Here is a 19,276-nt window from a genome sequence, read left to right as displayed (position 1 = left end):
TTGATCGTTGCGGACTGCAAATTTCTACTCTTGGGTGGTAGCAATTATCCGGGAGTGAGATCATTGAAAAATCATAATCCGATGTTTTGTAGGACTTAAACAGATAGTTTTTACTTGTTTCACGGTAAGTAATGTTGTTGAATATAATATTAAGTTTATTTGTCCTATATACAATTCCTGATAAAAAAGATAAATTCATTTTAGGTTATAATAAAAGGGTAATGATAAAGCAAACACTAATTTCTTTTGCCCATCCCACTTCTCACAACACAGACACAGGCCTCATCATTCACCAGTGATCAGGTACCTAAACTTTATTTTTCCACCCCAGTGCTATTTTCCAAGTCGTTTCGTACCATTACATTTTTAAAAAACAGAATGGAACATATATTTCCAATGCTGCTGTACATAATACTGTATAAAATAGCCGGTTAATTCGACGTTTTCTAAATATTAGACATAATAATCGACTGTGTGTTTTACAGATAAAATTAAAATAGGGTAGGCCTAGGCCTATATATGCGGGATTGGAATGATTTGCGCAATTTCAAATTGTGCTACTCTGCCTTCCTTCTCTTTTGTGTCTTGTGGCAACATGTACCTTTATGTTTACTATCCGCTGCCTAATTGTGGATTGTATAGGCCTATATATGTTAACTGAAGCATTAATAATTATGTAAATTTCTAATTAGTACTAATAGGTTAAAGATGAATACAGCACTTCGGTTGCAACCTCTAAATCCAGAAGAGAGGGATGAATTGGCAAACGTGGAAAGTGCAACTATCAAGAAGTTGATCGAAAAAAGAACTAACCAGTGCTGCAATTGCTGTGGAGTTACAAAGAAATTGGGAATTCGAGATAACTGGTTTGTACAGGTAAATATATAAATATATAAACAATACTTAATGAAATAACACAGTAAAGGCCAATTTACACAGACGAGCGGTAAATATAGAATCTTGTTATTCATTATGACCATTTACATACAACACGGAGTGGACGGGCAGTTCCCGCTCAGGATAGTAGATACAGATTCTACGTGGGACAAGCTATGCAGTTTTCCGCTTTTATATTTTTACGAAAGTTCAAAAACTAAATATATAAAATTAATAAAATTCTGTTAAACTTTGTTATTTCTATACACTTACAGTATTTAGAATTGTAGTCCTACATACATACTGTAACATCTGTTCTACTTTTAGTAGACCTATCATTATAATAATATTATAAAAAAAGTGTCATATAATGTATTTAATTTGTTTTCAACCCATTAATGCACTTGTCAATTGTAGGACCCACTATACCACCCCCGGGAGAGGTGCGTCATGGGTGTGTTATTTACAAATAATTACTGACGCAGGGGTGCGTCAAAAAACTTAGAAGGTACGTCACATCAATGAACGATGGTGTGTCAATGTTCGTCACTTTACCACTAAAAATGTCATAAAAAACATGGTCACAGTGTGCCAAAATGGGTGCGTCATGGTCACCTAAAGGTAGGTCACATGGTATTCATAAGGTATGACGCATGGCACATCGGACAAATGACGCACCTCTCCCGGGGGTCGTATAGTGGGTCATGCAATTGACAAGTGCATAACAAGCAAGTATCAAGCAAGTAAAGAGAATTAATAAGGAAAAATAATACTTATAAAATAAAATTGTATAATTAATATAATTAATAAACTATAAAACTGTTACCATATGTTTTTGTTTCAAGTGGTTTGTTAAAAATGAAATTTCCAAAATCAATTATTTTACCATGTACTGTGATTTTAATATATGATATGACGGACAATGCTGAAGAGACAAATTGCTTTTTACAGGATCCATGTGGAATTGTATGTGTAGTGATTACATACCTGCTGATGTTCTATGGAGAGTTTGCTGTGATGCATGTCATTCTATTACCAATTGGATTCAATATTTATAGTATATCGCAAATGATTATATTTAACTTCTTCACCATCATGGCTTTCTTATCACATCTTAAAGCTATGATGACAGACCCGGTAAGTCCAAATTTGAAACAAATACAATCGAACACACACAATTTTCCATACTGTAAAATATATTAATATTTGTTCTGTATCTTAGTAATATTGTTTTTAAAGTCTGACATGTTTGTCACATACTGTATCATTTTTATTTTTACTTTATTTTAATAATAAAGTCAAAATCGATGTTACATGTGATACTAGTCTGTATTTAGGAATTTCCCTATATATACTACTTATATGATTTGCATAGATACTCTAGATTTTCCCTGTACAGTATATAGTATTTAAATTATGATTTGCCTAGATACACCATAAATGTACATACCTTTAATTATTATCCTAATGATTTATCAATGGAGTCACTTTTATTGATTTTTTTCAGGGTGCTGTACCTCTAGGCAATGCCACGAGAGAAAAGTTAAATGATCTAGGTTTAAAAATTGGTCAAGTTGTGTATCGCTGTCCAAAATGTATTTGTATCAAGCCAGATAGAGCCCACCACTGTAGTATTTGTAGAAGGTGTATACGGTAAGTACCATTGCCAACCAGGCCTAAAGATTGGTTTCCACTACTAAGACATAATGCAAGGACATAAACGCAACCAATGTGTTAACCAATGACAAGCGACAGTTCAAATAATGTATCGCTTGTGATTGGTCAATTCCCTTATGTTGCGTTACGTCCTTGTGTTGTGTCTCTAGTGGGATCCAAGTCTAAGAGTTTGCTGATAGATAACATGTTTCAACCGCACTGTGACGGATCCTCATCTCAACCTTAAAATCGCAAGATACTGTACCTTAGATTACCTCCTTAAAAATATCCCTGTAAACAATGCTGAGTAAAGGTGTCCTAACCCTTGTACTGAAGATGATGTTTTCAAAAAAACACTCAACCCTCAGCTTCCTAAATCACATCACTATGCCATGCCAAGCCAGTCAAATTAACCAACCAATCATGATTTTGTTGATGCCCGTTCTCTACTCTAATTAAGGCTTTCATTATGATGTCACACTTGTCAACACACTATTATACTTATTATACATAAGCAATTTTTTAATCTGTAGTTTTAATTGTAGTAAATTATCAACAGGTATCTAAACCTTTCTAAATTATGATTTTGTGTTTGCTTTTAAATTGAATTGTTTTAACATTACAGAAAAATGGACCATCACTGCCCTTGGGTTAACAACTGTGTTGGAGAAAACAATCAAAAATATTTTGCATTATTTACAGTAAGTATAACACTGGACTAAGCTACAAAAAACTGGTTCAAAAGTGGTCTTCTCTTCTAAAATACTGTAGTTTTGTAAATTTTTTAAACACAGAATATTTTCATGGACGAGTTGAAATTGAATATTGAGGTGAAGCCAGGTTTAATAAAACAGTCAGGCTTTTAAAGGCAAGGCTATAGCCAGGGGGATTCTTAGCGTTCGAAAGAACCCCTTGACAATTTATTGTCCAATCTTATACCTAGCCAGAAGACTTCTACTAGACTAGGCCTAAATTAAATTTTTCAGTTGCTTACGCTTGCACTTTCCCCTTTAAAGGAAACAAGAACCCCAGTAAAAATCTTGGCTGTGGCTTGAAAGGCCTGTGTTTTTGTGATACTGTATCTCAACTTTTATTTAACAATGACAAAAGTTTCTTTATTAGTTTACACCTACACTATATTTTCCTATTTTCTTGCTACACTATATTTTCCTGTTTTCTTGTAGTTATATATAGCTCTGATGTCACTTCATGCAATATCTCTGGCAGTTACACATTTTGTTCTTTGTGTTAGAGCAAATTGGGCAGGTAATATGCAATTTTAATGTCACATAATAGTTATTCAGTTTGACCAAACACTGAATCGAAAAGCAAACAATTGTGAAATTGGCTTCCAGAGGCAATGGTTTTTTGTTGCATTTAACCGTTTATTTTGTCAAGTGAAAACATATTTTTTACTGCAGAACTACAAAATGGCCTTTCAAAGATTGATTTTATTCAGCTTCATTTTTCATGTTTTTGGGAGACAATACATATTTATCTAAAACTATTTCTATTGATATAAATTTCAAGAATGAGTGTTTTAAATGTGTTTAAAGAAACTTAATGTGGGAGATTTTTGCAATGGAGCAATAGAAAAATGATTGATTATGAATTTTAATTATTTTTTTTTATAGTGCCCACTTGTTCTACAATTTCTCCAGCATCTACCACTGTCTTCCTTATCGTTTTGGGATTTGAATCGTTACTCTTTGGCATTTTCACAATTATAATGTTTAGCACTCAACTTCATGCAATTTGCACTGATGAAACGGTAAGAATCATTAATATTTTATATCTATTAAGTTCTTCATTGTTGTTACTTATTATGTATTCATTAAATTATAAATTAAGATGTTAAGGAAAAAATTAACCCGCTTAGAGTTAAAATGTCTGTTTTAGATTAGGAGTATCAACATGACCGGAATTGTACTGGGAAGGTTTTAAACTACATGAGAATCGACACCGGCGATGGCTTGAGGGGTTTTTATTTGGGGTACCCAAGTCTAGTACTCATCTTTTTTAAAGATTTGTACTACTCCTCCCTTATTCGTTGTAGTATTGAGTTGGGATTTGGCATGAATATACTACAGGGACATGTCCTCAAAGCTATAGAGCCGGATTTTTAAATTTCAAACCGGATGCAGCCATATCACGTCTCGAAAATGGTACTGTATAGCCGTATTTAGTAGCGAGGTTATTAATGTATATGTGACGTTACATCCGGTCTTATGACGTCATTATAGCTTTTTTTTGCGGTACCCCGACTATCGCAAATTCGTGCTTGTTTTTGTTAGGGGGGGGGGGGGTGAGTAATGGAGTATCAAAATAAAAATAATGAGAATTGTACTGGGAAGTATTTACACTAACTGATCCCACACTAGGGATGGGTTGAGGGTTATTTTGGGGTTTGGGGTGCGTAACGGAGTATGGAAATTATACTGGGATGGTTTTGAACTACATTTGACCACCACCAAAGAGGGAAGAGGATGGTGAGACTGTGACGCTGAATATAAACACTGTACTACTCTTGTATTGCAGGGTATTGAGCAGCTGAAGAGAGAGAAGGCAAGATGGGAAAAGAAAACTCGTTGTTTGGGAATGAAGGCCGTATTTGGAAGCCCAATGTCAATACACTGGTTTAACCCTCTTGCCACGCCTAGAAATCATATTGGTAAAGAAGAGATATACATGTACAATGTATAGATTAATTAAGGAGTTCTAATATGTTTATATCTTTGAGCTCTGTCTACACTATAAAACTAGTTTGATGTCCCCAAATAAGGTAGTGATATGCTTAAATATGGTAGTGATATGACATCACATTTTTTTGTCACATAAAGTTTGATAGTGTAGACAGAGCCTTACAGTAATTTAATGTAGCATATCATCAACAGACCATTGAGGTATAAAATACTTTTATTCAACCACAGTATAGTAGAGAGTATAGTTGCTACCTTCTGGTAACTGCTGTTTCATGTCTCTTTTTTTTCTGGGATTCATGACTTCGCAACTGGTTGTATTTGTGTATGATCTGTTCAGCTGCCAGGTGGTATACTGTAGAATGTCAAATATTTCAGCTGCTGAAAATGCAGTTTAGTATAATAGGTATGCACTAGAAGTCAAATCCATTTATATGGATCAAAAAAAAGAAAATTTATGACTTTATGAATATCATGTCAGAATAGTGTAATGTACCATGAAGATATACAGTAACAATTTTATACCGCCATGCATTTTACCGTGAAACAACAACATTTTGATATCATTACTGGACATTTTTTCCAATTTAAATTGCTAAAAAATAGATAAACTATTGATAAACATTGTACAATAATTAGTTATTTAAACGTTTATTTCTATAAACATTTGATTTTTACTGATCTTTTTATTACAGGCCTTTTTTACAGTGATTTAAAAAACAATTTAATTAAAAATGTGTCTATAAATCTTTATTTTATAATATAAATAGTTTTTTTTTTAAACAAGGTGCCAATTTTTTAGGCACCCTAAATTATATAAATAACACTCTTTCTGTGTATAACCATGGCAAATATATTTGCTCCTAAAATGCTAGTCAAATATATCAAGAATAGTCCATAGTGGGAGAAGAATAAAGCGACAGCAACTTTAATACGTTCTAAGGTCAAAGGTTAGTGACTCCAGACAACTTTTATACAAACAGTAGTACAGTAGTTATAGCAGTATTGGCAAATAGTTTTATAGTCTTTTAAACCTTGATCGAAAACAAGTTGTTTTTATATGTTTTAGTGCACTTTAGTAGTGGTGCTTATTTTTTAAAGTAAAGTATAATACTGTGAGCATCTTGATATACTTGTATCAATACAAAATCACAAATATATTATATCTCGTATCAAATTAAATATAATTGTGTAACTAATGTAGGTACTGTATGTATTTCATAATATTGTAGTCTATAGAACAAAGAATTTGGCAAACATTAATGATGGGGTTACATTTGGATTTCCCTTTAATGGTGAAGTTGACTTAAATTAAGGGTGGGATAATACCTAAATTAGTGGTGGGATTTTTACTCGATCACATGGGATTTTCTAGGTCATATACGGTACAATCTTTTCTATAGGAAGTCTGTATTTTACCACATCATTATGGTACTGTATCCGGCTCTGAATTTCAAAGTTTATCAATTATACATACAAAATATTAAATAGGGGTGTAGGACTGTCATCAGGTACTGTACCATCTGCATTTAAATTGTCCCTCGTTATGCCACTGTTGAAAAAGCAAAATCTCGACTCCAACGTCCTACAAAATTATAGACCAATAGCAAATCTTCCCTTCCTTTTCAAAGTCTTGGAAAGAATTGCAACTGCTCAGATAAAAGCATATATGGATGAACATTTCCTGTTTTCAAAAGTCCAATCAGCCTACCGCCGCTTCCACTCAACTGAAACCGCTTTATTACGTGTTACAAACGATCTACTACTTGCTTTAGACAAAGGTAATGAAGCGGTACTTATTCTACTCGACTACTCCGCAGCATTTGACACTATCAATCATGATTTATTATTTCAACGTCTTCATAAAAGATACGGCATAAGCGGAACCGCATTGAAATGGTTTATTTCATATTTTGAGAATCGTAGACAAGCAATCATTGTGGGTGATTCGATGTCTGATGAGTTCGCTCTACCCTGGGGTGTACCACAGGGATCCGTAAAAGGTCCACTCGATTTCATCTTATACACTGGACCACTCAGCAACATCATTGATTCCCACCCGGAAGTTCGTCATATGATCTATGCAGATGACACTCAACTATATTTAATCATGAAACCTACACATCACTCTGAATCTGTTAACAGCCTTGAATCATGCATTGCAGATGTTCGCTCATGGGCCATTCAAAATAAACTCATGCTCAACGACTCCAAGACTGAAATGATCCATTTTCATTCAAAGTTCCGTGAGGCATCATCATTTCCTTTGGTCCATATCGGAGATACTAGTGTCTCTACCTCCAGCTCAGCCAGAAATCTAGGCGTCCAACTAGACAACAGCCTCGGTTTAAAAGAACACATTCGTTATGTTTGCCGTGGTGCTTCCTTTGGAATTTACCAGATCGGCCAGATTCGTAAGTACCTTGACAAAACATCAACTGAACGTCTTGTTCATGCTTTTGTTTCATCTCGTCTGGACTGTAATAACTCGCTTCTGTACGGCCTACCAACTTCTTATCTGTCTCCTCTTCAACGAATCCAAAATTCCGCCGCAAGACTTATCACTGGCACTAAACGACATGAACATATTTCTCCCGTTTTACGTGACTTACACTGGTTGCCTGTTGATCAGCGCATTCGTTTTAAAATCCTGTTGCTGACATATAAGGCCATCAACGGATGTGCTCCAGCCTACATATGTGACATCATTACTCCGTCAACCAACTCTTCGCTTCGTTCATCCAGCAGACTTCTTCTAAAACCTGGACCCCGTTCCAGAACTCGGTTTTACGGTGATCGTGCTTTCGCTGTCGCAGCCCCAAAACTCTGGAACACTCTACCACTCGAAATACGCTCATCAAAATCTGTTATCACATTTAAAACTAAACTCAAAACTCATCTCTTCAGAGAAGCATAATCGCACGCTACTACTTGCACTGATCTTGGAAAACACAGCGCTTTGAAACCTTTGTCTCTTGCGCTTTATAAATGTTATTTATTATTATTATTATTACAGTACAGTATGTACCCTTTTATTACTCTGGACAAAGATGTGTATATTTTATACTGTACTGTCAATATTTTGTTGTTTCCCATTTCTCAATTCTCTGTACTGTATCTCCACACAGTAAATACAGTGTCACATATGTATCACATGTGGTGCCTGTATTATGTATTAAGTTCAATGGCTTATGTCATAGGTGTCACATGTGACAGATATTACAGAATTTGCCTATGATACTGGACATTGGACAATACATAATGTACACCGAGAATGGGCTAGTCTCCCACCTTGTTATTAATGTGACCTTTATTTGTATCTTGTGCTGTGTACATCCATTGTTTGGAAACAACAGTGGTGTGTTGTACAGTGTATTCATATTGTTTCCAACTAATGATAGTTTTATTCAATGTATTATAGTTTTCCGTAATCATATATTGAATGTTTGTTATGTAAATTAATGGTGCAGTAGATGTGATAGGACAATTTAAAGAATCTGTCACACAGCCATGTTGTTATAAAGGTGAATAGTTGGCACAGTATAGTTTACATAGACTTTTTACAGCACAAATCTTTTATCTCCTACAATGATGCATTAATAGTATTTATGTAAAACTTAAATGTCTCTTCATATTACATGTTTCCCTCCAATTAAAGACCACTTTTGGCACCCTGGTTTTAGTGGTCTTTAGTAACTTTGGTAGCTGATTGGAGGGTCTTTAATTAGAGAGAGACCTGTATTTGTATGTACATTATTTTCTCCTAATGTTAGATAATATTCAATAAACATTTTTGTTGCTTGCCAAAATATGTATCATACATCCATACAGATCTGCAATGGAACTGCCAAAAAATATACATAACTTTTACATTTTGCTGTTTATATTCGTGATAGGCTTCACTTTCAACTGAAAAAAAATTAAGGTTATTTTTTCAATAGTTTACGTTATTATAGAATATTAGATGCTCATATAGTTTGAACAAAATAAATATTTTTTCCTCCATGGTTTAATTAATTTAAAAATTAATTTCTTGCATCACAATATTGAACAAATTATTATTTAGAAATGAATATTTTGAGACTGTATTAAAGCAGAAGGTTATAGTGTTTTGATATTAAAAATTAATTAATTCTGATTAAAATTTATAAAATAGATTATGTATATATTGTTGTATTGTCCTTAGGAAAACATGAACAAATTATGGTGCATTGTCACTTATATTATCTTAATTATTGTTAAAAACCTTTGTACCACAGCACTTGGCACATCCCTTATTATTTTTTACATAAGATTCTGTAGATACATTATATTCCTAGTGTGGATAAATAAATTTAAATCAAAAATATGAAAGAATGTTGTCATGTTTTACTCAAGTTATTGTCATTTAAATATCGTAACAGATATATTTTGAAAGGGTTACTGATGATTTGGGGTTGGTGTTTCCATTATTATAAAATGGGCCAGACCACTGGGGTCTGTCTAATTACCGAAAACTACCTGAAACAACCAAAAACAATATTTTATTGTTTTTGGTGTTTATCGGTAATTAGACTGACCAAATGATTATTTGACCATGTTCCATAAATTATTTCTCCTTGGTCAGACCATTGAGAGATAAGTTATTTCTCAATGGTCTGACCAGAGAGTTATAAACTTAAGTTTAATCTAGTCATGGCCATGTAAACTATTTTCCTTATGAGTGTTGTCAAATGCAAAAAGAAATATCAGAATTTGTGAGAAAATGAATTCGTAGATTACAATAATCATCAACATTATTCAGAGTTCATATATTTTTGTTCATTTTCAATATCTTTTTTCAGAGATTTGCTTGTTTTAAACAATATTTTAACAACCATAAAACAATAGTTTAACAACCATATTGAGTAGTGACACTATCTGTCTGTATGACTTAAGGCTGTTCCTCAGAGAAGTCCTCAGAAATCTCCGCTTCAGCTGCTCTTCTAACGAGGATTTTTAGTTGACTTCCATTCCTTGCAATTTCTTTTAGTGTTTTACATCATTATTAAGTCACTGTCTGGTTAAATAGTTTTTTAAGCTGTCTAAACTATCAAACTCTTTTGACAAAAAAAGTGTGATGTTACCTAATATGGTAGTGATATGACATCATCATGTCCATATATGGTCAGATCACATTTTTTGTCACAAAGTTTGATAGTGTAGACAGCTTTAAAAGCTTGGTGTATTGAGAAGTGTTTAGCTTGGTCTTCATTTAAATTGTTTGCAGTCTGTAAAATCTGCTGTAAGCTCAAATACACAATGTTGGGTCGCGAGAATTCCCAAAATAGGATCATGGGGTCGCGGCAAAAACAGTTGTGGAACGCTGACGTACAGTATCTGCTTTTTACCTAAGAATATGCCTGTCTGTATGTGGAAACCACAATGTTGTATAAGTGTAATATAAAAAGTGTATACAGTATTAACCACAACACATGTTTTGTATAATCGCTATGCTATTTAATATTTAGGCGTAATAAATAAAATTACAATAGTATAGTACATTTTCCACTTCTCTACACTGGTATTTTCCAGTTGATTCAACAATTTCCCATAGGAAAGTATAAAAACGTAAAACTAATTTATTACAGTACATAAAACATAACAAAACTTTTCCTCACACACTTGATAACAAGTAATTTGTTACGACAAAAATGTAATAACATCTATCTACAGTATCTACGTTATGTGCCAAATTTATGTTTTTATGATTTTAAACCAACTGCAAAATAATCAGAGAAACAGCAAGCCAATCATGTGACTGAATACTCAATTGGCCAATCACATTCATGGAGGAATTATTATGGGCCAATTACATAGGCTAGTTTGATTATGGAATAGATACAGTGGCCATTTTGAATAATGCCTTTCTAGTAACTGTCTATAGTAATATAATACTATGTTTTTACCTCCATCATTTTATGGATAAAGATTTCATTTAGCTTAATTAATGACAATTATTGTAAATCATTGAACTTTATTCTACCTATGTCTTCAATGCACTTGATGAATATAAAATACTGTATCAAAACTCAATGATAAGATGATTATAATTATAATTTTGTGAAGGGCTGAAATTAGCATTTTAAAAATGAAAACAGAAAAGCTGACAATATATTAAAACAATAGAATTTTACCATAACTACCTTTTTCAGTAGTTTAATATGAGAATCACATATCAAATGGTACATTGTGACAGTCAAGTTCTCAAGCTCAACACAAACTTGGGAAACTTTTATGGCAAACAATGAAAAATGGAAACAATTAAAATGAAAAACATGCACCAAAATCACTGCATTTGAAAAAATGAAATTTATGGCAAGATTTATAATTTAGAAAATTGCAAGTACAAACTATAGGTTGAGGAAGAACACAATACACCAATTTTAAAATGTATTTTTTAAATAATTAAATTCAAAGTTCATACTTTGTATAACTGTGCAAAATAAGGACATTTTTTAGCCTTTCAATTTACATAAATGAAGATGTTTTTTTCAACTGTAGTTCTAATTGTTCGTAGAGAAATGAGTATACTGTGGTTAATATACTCCATTGACTATCCCAAAGGAAACTAATATATAATAATAATAATCCTCTTTTCAATATTGCATTAAAATTCATAATTCATTAAAATAATCAAACAATAACAAATTAGGTGTAAGTGACTGCATATACATGCATTAAAATTTACATTTCTGTGTAAAGATATCAATTTTAGGTCACAATGTGAATCAACAGTTTAATATTGCTGCTAACATTAACGCTTTCTTATCAATGGTTCACAAAGTATTTCATGTGAATAGGACCATAATGATGATTCACAAGGTATTTCTTGTGAACAGGACCTTATAATGCTGATTCACAAAGTATTTCAAATGAATAGGACCTTCATAATGATAATTCACAAGGTACTTCATAATGATGATTCACAAGGTATTTCATGTGAATAGGACCTTCACAAGCTATCAGAAGACTTACTACTCATTTCACTTCAAACACACAGTTGATTCCATTCCTTATATAAACAGCTATTCTTATTGTGTGTAGAACATGGCTTCGTTCTTCACCTCAATGGTAACTCTGGAGCATTTTTTACTGCCTCGTATGCCTTCTTGTCCTCTTTCTTAACACATAATGTAATTCCACCTTTATAACAGGCAGGTATCTGTACATGAGTAGTACGCCGCTGCTTCAGAGGCTTGTAATAGTATCGTCTACTATAATCTTCGTGGGGTTTCGGGGCACTTTGCTCTCTCATTACATTCACAACTTGCCCTGTTAAGTGTAATGCAAAGAAATTTGATTTACATGTTTATGAATGCATCTGTTGTGTTGTAAAGTGGGTGCACACAGTTGTGCATCCAGGATTATAGGGAATTAGGCATTGAAACAACACTTACCTAACACATTCATTTGTATCCACCTGGAATCATTATCAGGTGGTTGTTTCAGATCACCTAGCCTAGATCGCCTATCCCATCGGTTTACTACCTCCTCTCTGGCAACCTAAAGAAAACAGTTATTAAGTTAAACAAAAATAAGTAAAGCTCTGTCTACACTATCAATAGTTTGTGAGTGTGATACGTGCCCAAATATGTTAGAGATATGCTTAAATATGGTAGTGATATGCTTAAATATGGTAGTGATATGACTCATCATCATCATCATGTCCATATATGGGCATACATTTTTTTGGCAGATAAGGTTTGATAGTGTAGACAGAGCTTAAGACGAAAATATTTTTATATGATTGACCGAAAAAAGAGTAATGGACAATACGTTTCTCTGTGCCATTGGTAACTGTCTAAATTATGAGTTTTGTTACCGGTCATAGATTTGTCATTTGATTCCAGATGAAAGTGGCTGATTAATCGAATAAAGTCTAAAATGAATGTATTGGGAGAATATTTTCATTCTTACCATTTTTATATTCAAATCGGCTTGGCTTCACCTAACTGAATACTATAAATTTTTAAAGCTCACCATATATTCTACACCCTCAACTTATCACCATTCATTGTTATGTGAGTGAAAAATGAATTAAATTTTAAAATGTAAGGCTTACTAATAATACTGAATCACTGCTTAATTGTGTCTCTATTTTGTTATAACTTAGTGTTATGTTTGGTGTACACAAGTACACTTGATGCTCATCCAATCCGTAAATCATCTGATGGTGCCACTCATTAGGAATCGGACAATTAGAATCAATTCCAACTTGTGGATTGAAAGACGCAATTGGAACCACACCTGTAAAGAAATTAAAGTAAAGTATAAGGCATTCACATGTATACTGAAATCGGTATATCACAGCAGGTGGGAAAATGGATGATTTCCAAATTAAATTTAAACTCATTTAAAATTGCAATCCAATAACACAACTACATTTTACATTTGTAAATTGATTAAACATTTCTCTTTTTATATTAATCCAAAGGCAAATTACTGAAAAAAATGACAATGCTGTGGGTATCAGTGGCTGGATCTCAATGGAGATACAAAAAAAAAGCGAAAAGCTAAATCAAAACGATAAAGTAAACAGCCAGAAAAGTTAGCAGAGCTTTCGGGCAACACTAGCCCTTCATCTTTTGTATATATTGAAATATGTATAGTTATATTTTAATGAATTGTCAACCAAGTTATTTCATTTAATTTTAATACTAATAACTAACACGAAGTGTTAATTAATTAACTAACATGATGATGATCAAAATAATATCAACTAGTTTAAACATGGCTTGACTCTCGATATTTTGATTAATGATGACCTATGACCTAAGCATTGTCTTGGTCTTCGTCTGAACACTGTGTTCAGAAAACAAGTTACAGTAGGAAGCCCCACGGCCTGCACACAATGACTGTAACTAGTTGTTGTAAATGAAAAGATGCTTATTCTCATTATTCATTGCTACTGTACGCTTACCTAATGATATCCATTCTTTTAGCCATTTGTAAAGATTCACACTCCTCCGGGGAAAAAAAGGAAAAAACCGTGAGAACATTTCATTATTTGAATGTTTGGATAAGCTAGCTATGATATCCTCAGGAAGTCCAAAATGCTTGCGACTGGAAATAAGAAATTTTGGAACTGTCGAACAGTTCTCCTTGATGTATTGTGTTAAGTTCTGTTCTTCCTTTATGTTTGGGTTGTATCCCAACGCCACCTGAAAATAAAGAAAACATCATTTATCCCCTTTTTATATATTAAATATACCCTATTCATCAAAATATACAAGTTTTTATTTACAAAATTGTAATATAATAAAACATTAGAGGACTGATTGTCAGGATTACATTATTAATATTATTCTCATGGCAGAAGAAACATTTTTCTTGCATAAACTTGTGTATAAATTATCTTAGCAATTTCGAAAAGGACTGAAAATACAGAGGATGTTTGGTCTGCTGGTCTCTAGTTTGAAAAGGGCACTTCAGGAAAAAGGGAGGTATTTTGAACCCCAAGAACCTTCAATGGGCCTTCAATACTCACCAAAGCATTTCTCACAGCATTTGGTAGGTAAGGTAATGGTCCTTTATGACATTTTTGTATTCTCTCAGCGTTCCATGGTGTCCATATAAAGGCCGAGTTTTTTGGTAACTTTTCTACAGGTTTTGGTCTCTGTTTTTTAACCTAAAGTATTACAAAAGTATCAAAATAATAAATTACTAAACTATTATCAATATTAATGAATAGAAAAAAAAACTTTCAATATTGGCCCACAAACTATAGAACAAGTTAGGATTGTTATTTTAACTGCAGGGTTGATCCATGGAGGTAACTCCATGGCACCTCCATGGTTGATCCAGTGGGTAGCTCTAGTGCGTTCACTTTTTCACCTGTTCACCTTTTGACATGAAATTATTAAATATTATGTGATACCTTTATTTGACAGACTATTAAAAAAATATTAGCGCTCAACTAATTAAAAAATCCTGGATCCGCCAGAAAAATGTCTTTCTTGCTAACACACAAAATTATAATTTCATCAATTTTAGCTCAATATGTGAACTTACCCGTACAATATTATGGGTTGAAGTATTATCGTCTTTTCCTACACATTTAGTATTATTACAAATATTAATACAATCTTCAGGTAACTCGCTCTTAAATTCATTATGTTGTACAAAAGAAGTCCTATTTGCCACATGTGCCGAAGCTGTATCTGATTGATGTATGTCTGTTAATTCATTAGAAGTGCCAAGAACATTCCTTGGATGTAAACCATCCCAAAGAGGTGCATCTGCATCATCTTTTTTCAATGCTAAAAGTCTGTCACGCAAAACATTCTCCTCAAGTTCAACTACACTTTCTGGAGATTCAATTTCTTCATCGTTTTGATTATGATTAAAATCTTCACTATCTAGCATACAGTCTCTGTCTGTATTACCAGGTTGATTTGTCTGACGTTTTCTTCGTACCACAAACTCATTATTTCTATCATTAACATAACCTTCCAGATCACTTATTTGATCATCATTGGGTTCGTGTTCTCCTTTCAATAATGAGCGACGCCATACAATAAATGGCTGATCATGTTCTCTTTGTTGCTCCTCATCCATTGTTTCTTCTCCAACATCCTCATTTTGTAAACTATGCCAAGTACTACAATTACTCTTTATACAAGGTTGTTGCTCGCTTTTATTACACGAAGAGGCTTCATTGGCTAATTGCTCTTCTTGGAAACACCAACATGCTCCTTCAATTCCTGCAAAAGCAAGATCATCAACAGCAAAACTAGGATTCGATTCTATTACATCCGACAATTCTTCCTCACTGGCTATTGAATCTTCCTGTATTAGATCTCCTACAACAAAGTTACTAGGCCGCAGCGGTAATTCATCCTCTTCGTAATCTAGTTCAAGGTCATCTTGTTCCTCCTCTCCAAATTCTGCTTGTAGTACTTCTTCAAAACGTAGTTCCTCCTGTCGACGTTCATCAAGTCGTCTCAACTGCAATGCCATTTGATCTTTTACCTCTTGCAAAAGAAGCCTTTCTTTGCTATGTTTTTCATCCTCTTGGTCATTAGATTGATCACGAATACCACCAGTAGCCATACCAAAATATTGTCTCTGGTTTATAGATATGTTGTCATTTTTAATGGACATCATGCCATCTTCTGAAAGATGACAGTTCCGGACACCTTCTGACAGAAATGAGGATGCACTGTTGCATGTGCTGCTAACGTTTGGGTGATCTTCAGTATTTAAAAATGGGCTTGACTGATTATGGGAGACTGACGTGGAAAACATTTCATTAATACCCTTGTTTTTAGAATCCTTATACTCTCTATGCATGCTCTCCAAATGATGATTAAACCCATACTCTGTACTAGAGACATTAGACATGTCTTCCAGAATATTTTCATCATCAATTCTATTAAAGGAATTAGGTTTAACATGTTCACCTTCTGAAATAGATTGCCTAAAAGAAGGTTGATGTGGCACTGCCTGAAAAGAATTCATTGAAACTCTACCAAATGAGGCATGAGTTGCCTCCAGAGATATTGACTGCTCATCCAACTTATTACAGTTATGACCAGTAGCTAATGATTGTCGGCAAGGTCTGTGAGTATCAAGATGTTCAGAACACTCAGAAAAATCTCCAACAAAATTGGTACTATGTTGGAAGTCGGAATGATGTCTTAAAAGTTCATTAAAAGCTCCATCATTATTGCCATTCCTACATAAATTATCATTGTTAATCAATGTATAATTTTCTGGTAAATAATCAAGAAAAGACATTGAATTATTATCAATAAGTCTTTCTTGTTCATCTTCATCAAATTCTGGTGCTATTGTTTGTGGCATGTCCCAAATGTCAAGACAGCCATCATCATCTCCATCATCCATTGGTAGATTCTTAACCTCATCATTATTTGATTCATCTTCACGTTCGCTGACATCATCACAAACATCTGCTTCTAGTCCCTCATCACTGTCATCTGATGAATTTGCTCCTGGAACACAGGTTGGTGTCGCTCCTGATGATGTAAGCAAATGGTTTCCCATCTCTACATTCATAACCATATCATCAACAATATCAGAGGATGATGACGACGATGAAGAAGAGTTATCCTGACTTCCAGCATCGAGGTCACTATCAACATCATCACCTTTGTCCTCACAAACATTATTTTCTTGTTGCTCTGAAAAATTTTCAAGTAACAAGTTATTTAGTTCAACTTCAAGATCAGTTTCACTGTTTTTATGACTTTGTCTTTCATCAAAATCTTCAACTTCTCCTGAAATGACATTAAGAACTGATTCTGTAGCATCTGCACAACATCTACGATTTTCTTCTGAAACAGCATCACAAGGATCTAAATTGTTCTGAAATACTTCTGAAGTTCTATATTCATTTAAATAATCCTGATTGACTACAGCATCTTCTGCCACAGAATGATGTCCATTTTGAACAAACTCTTCCCTAAAATCCTCATTTAAATGTTCTGAGGTATTGGTGTCTCGTTCAGGCAACACATTTGATTGGAGCCTAAATGTATCTCTTCTTTCATGTGGTGTGCTCTGTGTATCAAATTGATTTTCATCAATTTCATAAGGTAAGGTATCTGGCAGAGATGTACAGTTGCTTAAATTACTATCAGAAGTGCCAATGTGGTTTATATGTTCACTCTTTGTTTGGACATCATTGTTAGAAGTTACATCTGCAGAGGTTACATGATCTGCAGAAGTTCCATTTGTCATTTGTGGCATTAACCCGTCTCTACTGTTTATGTCTGTGAGAAAGAAGCCATTTAAATGTCTGTTATGATGTGATTCATTATTGGACATATCTCCATTCAAGTGATCAACACACTCTGGGCCAACATGATTTCTTGCAATATGCTGTTCATTCTCAAAATCAAATGGATAATCAGATCTGGCTTGGAAAGGAATGGTATATGATGGCCTCTCATTCAGTGTTCTTTCAATGTTCCTGTAGCCTACATGAATTTCGCTTAGAAGGCTCATCCTTGTACCGTGCCAATCTTCTGAGTTGTTGTTTTCCATAAACTGAATTTGAATATGTTTCTTTTTTGTACCATTTGTTTGAGAGGATTCCGATAATTCATCTCTTATACCACCATTCTCTTCCATATCCTGTTGTGCTGCCATTTGAGTTTATTTTCAAGTTTTTGGTCTGTAATAATAATAATATTTTAAAAGTGAAGTATTGCTATTGGCATAGTTTAGAAAGGATGATTTCATTAAAAAAGAAATTTTATATATTAGGCTACAGTTATGCGTGGATTGTCATTGAATGAAATTTAATAATTACATTATAGGCTTTATATGTATATATTATATGTTGAACACAAAGTATAATAACACAAAACGTTTTATCAAACAATTACTGAAATTCTCTGTGCAATTTGAATTGAGTATTTTGATTCAAATTGCAAAATTGCATAATTGCAAATTGTGCAAATCGTTCAAATGCGCATAACATACAGGCTTTTTTCTTCCTCTTCCATCGACCTAGTGTGCGAGCATAAAACATTACATACATAATACTTTTAATAGGCTATAGCATCAATGTACACGACAAAAAAAAAACAAAGAACAATTAAATAATTAATAATAAACGTTTAATTTTAGTAAGTTTATTGTAATAGAATCAAGCCTACTTTAGTTTATAGTGTATTTAGAACATAGGCCTACGCAAACCTTTATCTACTACACGTACAACTTTTGTCAGGCAATCCAGGCCTCACTATTGGCCTAGCTAGGCTAGTATAGCCGCCAAAGCATTCAATTCAATGAGCAACTTCCGTATGGAACTTGGGCCTAGCTAGGCCTACCACACACTCCAGACTCCCTCCGATATCTATTTAAAAAATCATGAAAACACAGTCTACTTACAATTTATGTGACATTTTTTAGAATCTCTATTGCTTCCTGATTAATTAATCACTAAAATATGACGTTGAAATCGCATTTAAACTATGTTTACATCTGTTTTTATTGATATTTCTTAGGCCTCTTGCCTTTAATATTTACTATTGTACATGATTTTGTGATGATGA

The 19,276-nt window shown here is 33.6% G+C and overlaps 2 protein-coding genes across 3 annotated transcripts; one reads left to right on the top strand and one right to left on the bottom strand.

The window, feature by feature from the left end:
- Positions 1 to 56: 56 nt before the first annotated feature.
- Positions 57 to 6,422, top strand: LOC140056878 (palmitoyltransferase ZDHHC3-like). Of its 2 annotated transcripts, none has more exons than XM_072102392.1 (8): positions 57 to 124; positions 693 to 876; positions 1,828 to 2,013; positions 2,384 to 2,529; positions 3,158 to 3,233; positions 3,717 to 3,798; positions 4,167 to 4,303; positions 5,071 to 6,422. In XM_072102392.1, exons 2-8 carry the CDS (start codon positions 709 to 711, stop codon positions 5,233 to 5,235), a joined length of 960 nt encoding a protein of 319 aa, XP_071958493.1. In that variant the 5' UTR covers positions 57 to 124; positions 693 to 708; the 3' UTR covers positions 5,236 to 6,422. The 2 variants fall into 2 exon arrangements, with proteins under 2 accessions (XP_071958493.1, XP_071958494.1); XM_072102393.1 differs by having other exon boundaries at positions 58 to 124; positions 702 to 876.
- Positions 6,423 to 10,700: 4,278 nt separating this feature from the next.
- On the bottom strand, positions 10,701 to 19,268 carry LOC140056866 (uncharacterized). The gene is made up of 7 exons (XM_072102375.1): positions 19,113 to 19,268; positions 15,264 to 18,390; positions 14,740 to 14,880; positions 14,173 to 14,413; positions 13,315 to 13,499; positions 12,650 to 12,755; positions 10,701 to 12,524 (listed from the first exon to the last, which is right to left on the bottom strand). The coding sequence occupies exons 2-7, from the start codon at positions 18,363 to 18,365 to the stop codon at positions 12,313 to 12,315; spliced, it is 3,987 nt and encodes a 1,328-aa protein (XP_071958476.1). The 5' UTR covers positions 18,366 to 18,390; positions 19,113 to 19,268; the 3' UTR covers positions 10,701 to 12,312.
- Positions 19,269 to 19,276: the final 8 nt, after the last annotated feature.

Source organism: Antedon mediterranea, chromosome 8 (assembly GCF_964355755.1).
Source record: "Antedon mediterranea chromosome 8, ecAntMedi1.1, whole genome shotgun sequence".
In the NCBI taxonomy this organism is placed as follows: Eukaryota; Metazoa; Echinodermata; class Crinoidea; order Comatulida; family Antedonidae; genus Antedon; species Antedon mediterranea.
This window is presented reverse-complemented; position numbering and strand designations above follow the sequence as displayed.

Bases quoted from the DNA above. Each gene is read 5' to 3' on its own strand.
- LOC140056878 (XM_072102392.1), top strand. From the start codon at position 709: ATGAATACAGCACTTCGGTTGCAACCTCTAAATCCAGAAGAGAGGGAT. The intron at 2,014-2,383 runs GTAAGTCCAAAT...GATTTTTTTCAG, and splicing joins AAGCTATGATGACAGACCCG to GGTGCTGTACCTCTAGGCAA. The intron at 3,799-4,166 runs GTAATATGCAAT...TTTTTTTTATAG, and splicing joins TGTTAGAGCAAATTGGGCAG to TGCCCACTTGTTCTACAATT.
- LOC140056866 (XM_072102375.1), bottom strand. From the start codon at position 18,365: ATGGCAGCACAACAGGATATGGAAGAGAATGGTGGTATAAGAGATGAA. The intron at 14,881-15,263 runs GTAAGTTCACAT...GTAATACTTTAG, and splicing joins CAACCCATAATATTGTACGG to GTTAAAAAACAGAGACCAAA. The intron at 14,414-14,739 runs GTGAGTATTGAA...CTTTATTTTCAG, and splicing joins ATGCTGTGAGAAATGCTTTG to GTGGCGTTGGGATACAACCC.